This window comes from Arctopsyche grandis, chromosome 13, assembly GCF_051622035.1.
Source record: "Arctopsyche grandis isolate Sample6627 chromosome 13, ASM5162203v2, whole genome shotgun sequence".
NCBI lineage: Eukaryota > Metazoa > Arthropoda > Insecta > Trichoptera > Hydropsychidae > Arctopsyche > Arctopsyche grandis.
In genome coordinates, this window is record NC_135367.1 from 23,698,899 (window position 1) to 23,709,133 (window position 10,235).

The window sequence follows — 10,235 nt, forward strand, 5'->3', positions numbered from 1 at the left end:
TCCTCTCAGTGAAGTCTATCTTTGGTTTATTCAATGTAATTGTAGCACTTTTCATTTACATATATAAAAAATAGAAGGGCAAAAAATCAATTATAGATATTCTAAATATTATTACTACGATTGAAAATATATCTATAGAAAAGTCAAAGTTTTAGCTTGTGACCAGTTTTAGCGTGACGGGTGATCACGAGTGACCGATCTAGAGCGACCGGTTGTCCTGTGACCGGTTCACATTTTACTAGTAATCACCGAACCGTTTTTACTTTCTTAGTAATCGCTAAGATTATGGACGAAAATTTAGCTGTTTAGGTACATATGTTGTGTAGTGATTCTGGCGGGAGTGTCTGTCAGTGCGCTCAGTTGTCAAAGCTATAAAGTTTCATTGCCGTTCGTCTTCTACTCTCTAAACTCACATTTTATAAAATAAATAACCATGGAGGAGCTTCAAATTGATCATCCAACCAGAGAAATGGATACTTCCATACATAATCCGATACAACAAACAGATTCATCATCTTCAGATAGCGACGACGAAGATATAACATTCACCAAACCGAAAAAGAAACTGATCCACCTGTCCGATAGTGATTCAGAAGAACCGACTCGACATATTCAAACTGTGGAGAACAACAATTCTGACCAAGAGTCAGATTCAGAAATAAGCACTGCTGATAAGAAATTGAAACGTATTGTAAGCAACGACAGCGATTCTGACCAAAGTTCACTTTCGAAACATCAACTTTCCCCCAAAGTGCACGAGAACATGAGCGAACATGATGATTCAAATATTTTCAATGAAAAAGAAAATGATGCATTCAAATCGAAACTATCAGCCCTTTGCGATCCTGAAAGTTCAGACGATGAAGATTACAGAGTTAACGATGAATCCGATCAAAAAAATAATCTAGAAGAAGCCAAACATTCAAATACGACTCAGGAAAATAAAATACGAGCTACGCAAAGGGTATGCAAAACAAACATTGAGATTTATTTATTTTATATATGTAATATTATATATGTGAGATATATTATAATATGTAGTATTTTTTTATGAATGTTTTTTTTTAATGTAGATGTCGGCAAAACAAGCTATGGAACAAATGCATAAAATCAACAGTGAATCCAGTAGAATGTTGAGAGAAAAAGATGTTTATTTACCATATCATAGACCGAAACAAATATCTCTCAAAGAGTTCATATCGAAGAAAAACATAAAATTTATTCCTGGTACAAAGAAACCGACGTTTCGTATGAATGCAGAAGAGCTTAAAGAATATGCGTTGGTATTTTTATTTATTTCACACATTCATTGTTTAATTTGTATCAGAATAGCTAATTTTTTTATTTAGAACACAACTCGAAAGAAGAGAAAAGGAAGTGATTGAATTATTTGAAAGTGAAAGCGACGATGAAACTGAAAATACCGATAAAATGATTATCTCCGATTCTATTGACATACTGCCTGCGAGTAAACCTGAAGAATTGCAGCTGGAAGTAAATAATGAAATAACTATGGAAGTAAATGATGAAATAACTATGGAGTTAAATGATGAAATCCAAGCTTTAACCGGTACTGAAGGTGTCCTAGAAAATTCAGGAAATATTGATAAAATTGCATCTCAATGTGTTAGCAGTGAAAAAACTGCCTTACTGTTTGACGAAGAAGAGTCGCCAGCAATAACAAAAGACATCGAAACATGCATTACAAATCTTGAAAATGATCTGACGACAGCTGAAGACATTGACGATGCTATGCAACCTTCGAGTGAACCCATCGACAAGCCGAATTGTTCCGAAAGTATCACTCAACTGATGGATGTGGGATCAGAAGATCCTCCGATGAACTTGAAAAGACAACTACTCGGTAATACTATTACATTTATTTGTATTGAAGCGATAGTTTCTGTTTGTTTACTCAAGATATATTTTCAGAGCACATATCGTGCAGTTTGCCGAGTCCAAAGTTGAGTGGATTTAGTGACGGCTTCATCGACCTGACCCCGAATGCTGTCAAAGAGGAGTTAAGCGGAGTTAATGCTTTGAAAAAGAAATTCTTATTTCATGCCTCTCTTAAATCGCCTGCAGAACTAGCGAGAGAAAAAGAAAAGACGTAAGCCATATAATGATTCATCAATATCTAGCTAAATTTGTATTATTTTTAAATTAAATATAAAATATTCGTTTTTAGAGACATACCCGGAACGGCTCTTATGAATTTCAAACGCGATTTAATAGACCATATAAGTGAACAAAGACTTCAAGAGTGGAAACGAAAAAATGAGGAAGAACTGTCTAGAAAACGTGAGGAAAAAGTCAATGATGAACTTTCAGATTGTGAAGATAAGCTAGAAGTTGAAAATGAAAAGTACGATAAATCGAAAGTTTTAACTGATAGTGAAGTTGAAGACGAACCCGATATAGAAGACGAAGAAGAAGAAGATGTGCCTATAAAGGAATCTAAAAAATCAAAGTGTGACTATATTGATGAAGAAGCAGAACTAGACGACGACGAAGCGAGCGATGATGAATCTGACGACGATTCATCATCAGAGCCTGAAGCAGAATCTGTTCATCCACCGACGGATAAAAAGAAACCCACCCGTATAATAAAACCTATCGATTCTGATGATTCAGATGAAGATGCTTCAAATCTTATTAAAGGTGATGCAAAGGATTCGCATGAAGTTTCTCTTAAAAATGGCGAAGCAGATGCTTCGAAGACTCATATCGGCGCTAATACTTTAGGAAGCATGGATATGTTTAATACTCCTGAAGTTAATAAGAATGATAGCTTCAATTTCGATTGTTAGTATTTTATTTTCACAATGAATTTTATTGTATTTTTTTTTTATTATACATTATATTTGTTGTTTTCAGCTGATGATCATCTAACTTTGGGCCAGAAATGTTTATCATCCCAATTAGAAATCAGCCCCGTAACTATCTCCAAACCCAAACTCTCCGGTCTCGCTAGTCTTATATCACCGTTGACAAAACATTCACCTATGACAGTAACCTCTTCAGAAAGCGTAAGTACTTTCGAATCAACTAATGAATGGTTTTATCATCAACTAATAATGGTTTTTTATATGTGTAGATAAATGGAGAATTAAACAAAACATCGCCAACTCAAAGTACTTTGGTTGAAAAGCCTGGTTGGAATGATCTTCAAAAGCGACTATTCACGGAATCCGACACCACTGAAAATACTCAAGTATGCTTTCATTTCATCGACATATGAAGTTTTTGTTTTTGTTTATTAAATACTGACCATAATATTTTTCTAGGATACACAAGAACTTGCCGATTTGTGTTCAGGAAAATTCCCTACGCAGCAAATGAACTTGTCGATCACTGAATCTGACACTTTATTTGACAAAACTACGTCACTCGCTGATACTCAAATGATTCCAAACACCGAGAGTGAACTACTAGAATTATGCACTGGGAAGTTTGAAGGTATCAACGATACAGCATCGCAGAAACAGGTTAATACTTACTTATATTGTACATTGTAGTTTTCATTACAGTTAATCAGTGATGTTGCTAAGAGTGGTGTCACCTAAACAATATTTTTATTAATTACACTGTTCTACAAACGACGACTTTTTTTTTGGTTCAGAGACGAGATATGGATTTTCTTATAGATAGATCTATGCCCAGTGAACACGAATCTGGTAATAAAAAATGTTGATTAGCTCGATATTCGGAGATATATATATTTTTTAAATCACGCGATTTTTCTATATCTTGGTGTTGTTCGGTCGATGTCTCAAAATATGTCATTTTACTGTTCAAAATGAATTTTGGAATCTATATTCGGGTATTTTATCTTTCATTTGTAGTACTTTTCAGCTTTCAAATATCTCTAAGTAGTCGTCCAGTTCAAATCAAAAGTCAAAAGTACGTATTTTCACATGGGATTTTTTCCCACTGTTAATACTATTTTATATTGAGTATTTTCTATTGAAACATGTTTATTGGGATAGTCTTCTGGCCACAATATTTTTTGTTTTCGTTTAAAAGGGATAATTGGAAGTGTGCTGAATTTTAAATCGGTAAAATTTCGAGCGAAAAGCTCGCTCGTACATTTTTTATTACCAGATTCGTGTTTATGGGCATAGATCTATGTATAAGAAAAGTCATATATCGTCTCTGAACCATTTTTTGTGTGGAACAGTGTTATTAATAGAGGTAGGATAGCCAAGGGGCCGCTCATTGTTCCATTGTTGTAAATCCTTTGTAAAAAAGGTTCGGCAAACCTTTAACAATGCATTTACGACATTTGAACAATACGCGGCACCTTCTGGGTCCGGGCTTTAGTTATTAATATTTGTTAATTGTTGTGACTACAGATCGACGCTCAGTCTGATAAATGGGATATTTTCCAGGAAAGAGTCATTACTATTGTCCATACAAAGCTAGAAAGCAAAAAAAAAGGTTAACCATAGAAATTGACAATATCGAACCCATTTAGCTGAGCGCCGATCTGTAGTTATGACTTACGAGAGAGAAGCACCAAAAGAACATAAGTTGTCTCTGGATTGCGTCTCCGTCTGAGTGAATCAGTTAACCTTCTTATCTTTAGGTGCATACAGGGCCGCCGAGAGAAATCCCAGACCCTGGAAAAAAATCATTTCGGGTCCTATGACAAACTAAAAAAAAAAGATCTTATAGATATATTTTAAATATGTCAAAAATATATCAGAACTATTAGAAAAATAATTTCATGAGCCGTTATAATTGAATGTGGTAAAAGTCTACTTTTCTTCATTTCGAGATATATCTCGCAAAACATTAAATATAATTTTTTGGGTTTAATTATATTTTAAAATACTGGTGACCTGTAATATTTTTATTCTGCTTTCTCGCAATTGGGGACAAATCGAATTAAAGAAGTGATATAGCAATTTGTGAATTAAGTCAAACAGAAATAGTGTTTTCGGAACCGAAAATTGGACTTAAATATAACGGCCCATATTTTGGTTGTTATTTTTTAAAATAATTGAATAAGAAAGTATTATATAACAGGCACGATTACACTTGGACACATCAAATAAATACATGTATTTTTATGTATGTAGAATAATATGAAATATCAATATTCGGACAGTCAGTCGGACGTCCCGACACGGGGCCTTCGACTAGTCCGGACCCTAGAACTTTACCCCGGTTCCTCCCCCCCCCCCTCTCGTCGGCCCTGGGTACATACACTGATTTATCAGGAATTCAAACAAATGCCCATGGCTCATATTTGATGTGATATATAGCCGCACCAGACGGATTTCGCGATAGCTGTATAAATACAGAAAGTTGTATATATACAGAAAGCTGTATATATACAGAAAGCTGTATATATACAGAAAGCTGTGTGTATATATACAGAAATTGCAATGAGGCTGTAGCCACTCGAGGATCTTCATACAATAACGACCACAACCAAAAAATGGTGTCACCTGGTGCAGACCACACGGGCCTACCGACGCTACTAACTCTTTTTTTTTCAGATTGAACCACTGGACGATATCGACATGTCGAAGAATAATTTTGATGTCACATCAATTGTTCAGCCGTTGATCACTCCGTCAGAGAAACCCGTTGAAATCATACATTCGAAAGATATTATAAAGCCATCCAAAACGAAACCAAAGGGCAATAATATTATGTCTTTTTTCATGCCTGTGAATAAAACTGATGTAATCACTAATGCAGAACCTTCTAAAGCTGTTGATGTTGAAAATGTTATTGAAACAAATCCAGAGGTTTTAAAAACAAAGTATGCTATTCTATCATCAACTTCGTCAGATGAAAAAGAAAACATTGAAGCTGATGTTGATAATAATAAAAAAGTTAAAGTATTAAAATCCAGACATGATAGGAATAAAAAACGAAAGGCTCAGCCTTTGTTAATGTCTGGTTAGTGTTTATTTGACGTATAATCATTATAAATATTCATATAAGTTGATTGAATAATTTGTATATTTCAGATGATGAAAGCGACGATGAAATATCTGATGATGATATTAGTGTGTCGAATATGGAGGATCTCAACGATGAGGAAAAAGAAGTCGAATATGATTCAGAGGAAAATGAAGTATTATATTTTTGTTTTTAAACTATGTTTGTATTTGTATTTTGTCTTTGAATTGTATCGTTTATTTTTTTTTTAGATCGAATTGGTACCGGAAAAAATAGCTCCCGAGCCAAAAAAGAAGCAAACTTCAGAATTTTTCGAGCAAGAAGCTGAACTGACCACAGACGATGAATATAGGGGATCCGGAGACGAAGATGAACGAGGCTTAAACGAATTCGAATGGGAAGAAGGAGATGCCGATCAACTTGATCAACGAAAAGTCAATAAAGAACTAGAAAAAATACACAGGTTTATTTTTATACTATAAACAAAGTCAGTATATAGTAAAAAAATATTTATTTTGAAATGTAATATTATTCTAGGCATCAAATGCTTGATCAAGACAACCGAGAAATAAAATTACTTCAAGATATTTTACTCGAAGACGGCGATTTGGAAGGTGGCACTCGGGAGCGCAAATTTCGTTGGAAAAATGTCGACACTAATATTGAAAGTGGTGCTGTAGTAGGCGAAGACAATCAGGAAGATGGATTCGACGATCAAAGCGAAGAGTTGTGGCGGCGGCAAAGATACGAACGTGAAACTTTCCTCAGAGAAATGCACGTATGTATCTCGATTGATACCATTTTATATGTCGCCAGTACATTCTATAATGCATATGTTATATTTCAGGAAAAACATGAAGCGTCTCAAAATCCCGAAGAAGCAAAATCAGCACCGCAGATGATATCACGGCTTTCGTTCATTAAAGCGTCGTTAAAATCATCAACTAAACCTATTCTAGATGATAGTAACAATGATGTAATCACGGTGAATGTAAGTCAGAATGAATGCAATGATTCTGAGAAGCTTAATAAAAAACCGTTGAAAGATTTGCCTAGTCCTGTTAAAAAACCGTTCATGATGATTCAGGTAAGCTTTATAATATATTTAATTGCCCTGTTTAATATATATTTATGACTGAGTTTATATTTTATAGCACAATTACAAAGGATCGTTCATAAATCGAGGGCAGGCTGCACTTGATAGGTTAGTTTTGTTGACAAAAGGTAGTGTTCCAACTAACGGAAACGATCCTCCTAAGAATTTAAGTTCACTGGCTCCTGGAAAAAGAAAGAATTTTGTATTCGAAACTGTCAGCCCTCCGTGCAATAATGAAAAGTCCGAAGATATCAAAGTATTTTTTTTATTATATAAAAAGAGTACAGTAATTGGCAAAAAATTTAAAAATAACCTTAGTGTGAATCAAATGTGTCCAAATTTGTGTCATTTTGTAATATACTATGTAATATTTATCAGTAATGAGGTTTTATTTTAGACTTTAAATCCAAATTGCCAATCACTGTGTTCTTCCCCTTATTAAATTATGATTGAATGACAATTATGAATTTATATATGATGCTATATTTTCAGCTGATAAAAAGAAAGATGGCTTCTGAAATAACAACCCCAAATTCAGAAGGAAGTTCCAAAAAATCGAAGCTATCCAACGAGTTGGGTCGTAAATCTAAAAAAAGCTTATTAGATTTTATGGAGTAATAAATAGCACTTTTTAGGCAAATGTTTGTTTTTATTTATAATTATAGTGTAATGAAATAAATTATATGATATTTAATATGTGTTTTACTTTCAATATAATCATAAAAATGTATGAACCATTAAATTTTAATATACATTCCATTCCTTCCTATTATGAGAACTTGTGAAACGTCAAATGTTGAATGCATGTGATGTGATTCATGTGGGGTTTATAGGTAGTGTTTATAGTATTTGTATTAGTCCATATTCAGCTGATTCGATGCCTGAATGAATCGTGGACTTTTTAAGTTTAATGGCCTGGGATTTATGGACATTTTCATTTTATAGGATTACAATGTCATTTTGAAAAAGCACATTGGCCTATAGGAAACCTGAAATTTGAGTATGATCAAAGGGGGTAAATCGGGGGTTTTGGGTGCGATTAGCAGCCCTAGAGTCAGGTGATCATCATCTGTAGGTCACGATAGACATTTTGTGCTTATTTATGTTCTTCATAAACAAATTTGTACGCCAGTCGACTCATCAACACATGTGACAGTTGGGGCCGAAGGCCGCGCGCGGGGCCAAGTCAGTATACGCCTCGCACAGCTGTTACAATGCTTCGTTATTAATAATTCGAATATAATTTATTAATTATATTATTAAAATGTATTTTTAAATTATTTATATTTGCGATGGCCATATTTTGGAATTGGAACGTTTTTTTTTTTTTGTACGTTTTAATTTATTTTTCTGTTTTATTGTAAACGGCCTGCGCCTTATTACTCGTTGATTATTTTTTGAATAATTAATTATTAAAAATTGGTTTTAATTTTTGCGTGCATTGACAACTATTTACAGCACCTCAATTGAGAATGCATCAACTGCATTTTGGTAACGTGTTTCCAGTGCTTCTAAACATTGCACAATTTTGTTTGAATGATGGAAACGTTTTAAATTTTATGTTGCATCTTTTTATTTATTTCATTGTTGATTCTTTTGTTTTTACAAGCTATTTTTTCTTTATACAAAATATACTTTTACCATTTTTTTTAATATATACTTAATAAAAAATTATATCAAGTATTACACTTTACAATACAGAAGCAAAACTTTCTTAAAATACATTATAAAGAAGATTTACTTCAAAATAAGCCGAAAAGAAAATTTCGAAACTTTTTTTTTCATTTTTCTTATCGTTTAATGTGTATTGTATCGAATTGCAGAAAGGGGCGGTAGGTAGTTTTGGGAATTTGAGTAATTTGAGCATATTTATTGAGAATTTGTGTAATTTCAACTTGAACAAATGGGTTAGTGAAGCAAAAACGCTTCTTTAATATTCCACACATTTTTTTTGATTTTCATCTACCCATCTATCTCGTGGCCCTTTTATATTTCTTCTGTTATCATTCGTGCTTCTTCTTTCGTCCATTATTTTACTTTGTCATACGTCTCGTCCACATATTCCGTGTCCTATTTCTCTTCGTCATGCTGAGCATACAACTTTCAATATTTATTTTAATGCATTGTATTTCATGCAAAATTTCACGATCGGAAGAATGTAAGAATTACAACTGATTCATAATGCGGCCGTCGACACTAACAATATTACTTACAATATTTTCCGTATCCAGGTCCTAAATAGCAACCACAGGTGGCTATATGGGAACTGGATACGGAAAATATTGTAAGTAATATTAGCGTTGTCGACTGCCGCAATTAAGTTAAATATGTAAAAGCCTTGTAAAATAGGCTCGCCCTAAAAGATTTCGACCTAAAGGCGAAATCACACAGGAAGGAACGCGGCACATGATTTCTTTTAGATACTTTTAAACATGCGAAAAAAATGTATAGCACACTCAGCATACACCGTCCCAAAATCACCCCCTGGAGTATTTTCGGTAAAATTTTATCCTTGCTTGACAGTGATCGATAACGGTGAATCCCATATTTGAAAAAAGGTAAAAGTCGGAATTCTCGACAGGGTGGACCCTTTAGGCTCGGAAGCGAGGCTTGGTCGACCCGCTCCATCCTGTCATTGGTTGCTCTTTGCGAGTACTCTAATTATTTCCGTCCCCCGAATTAACTCGACTTTTACCTGATGAAATACTCCGACATATACTGCCTGGTTCGCATATATGTAATTTCGGAGGGTTGGGCAGCGTACGGAAATATTCCACATATTGCGAATGGAATATACACGCATTCGTTTGTGGTTCAATAAAAATTCATCTAAATATGAATCAAAATGGGCAGGCGTTGTGCCAAATTGACGCCTCATCTTTCTTTTCACACGCATTCACATAATTTCCACATTTTGCGTATGTATTTCACTATCATTTGGATCCACGAAATTATAACCACTTTTACCGGAATTCGGAATATTTCCGTACTCGCAAAGAGCAATCAATGACAGAAAGGAGCGGGTCGGAGCCTAGAGGGTCTGCCCCAGAGAGATGTAATAAGAATAGAGGGGCCCTTACGAATAAATAATTGTTGTCAATTTTACGCGGCACGTCTCTATAAATACGCTACATCGCACGCAATACAATCGGATCAATTTACTAATAAAATGTATCCCATGTTGTTTATTGTGTGTTTTTGAATGTATTGTGCAATTTTT

At 34.3% G+C, this 10,235-nt stretch overlaps 1 protein-coding gene across 1 annotated transcript; it reads left to right on the forward strand.

Annotated features, from left to right (window-relative positions):
- Positions 1-299: 299 nt before the first annotated feature.
- LOC143920668 (uncharacterized) lies at positions 300-7,707 on the forward strand. The gene is made up of 15 exons (XM_077443594.1): positions 300-964; positions 1,074-1,279; positions 1,350-1,864; positions 1,933-2,110; positions 2,189-2,805; positions 2,878-3,029; positions 3,098-3,214; positions 3,288-3,488; positions 5,508-5,916; positions 5,988-6,094; positions 6,171-6,382; positions 6,457-6,697; positions 6,767-7,006; positions 7,074-7,271; positions 7,508-7,707. Exons 1-15 carry the CDS (start codon positions 434-436, stop codon positions 7,631-7,633), a joined length of 4,050 nt encoding a protein of 1,349 aa, XP_077299720.1. The 5' UTR covers positions 300-433; the 3' UTR covers positions 7,634-7,707.
- The last annotated feature ends 2,528 nt before the right edge of the window (positions 7,708-10,235 follow it).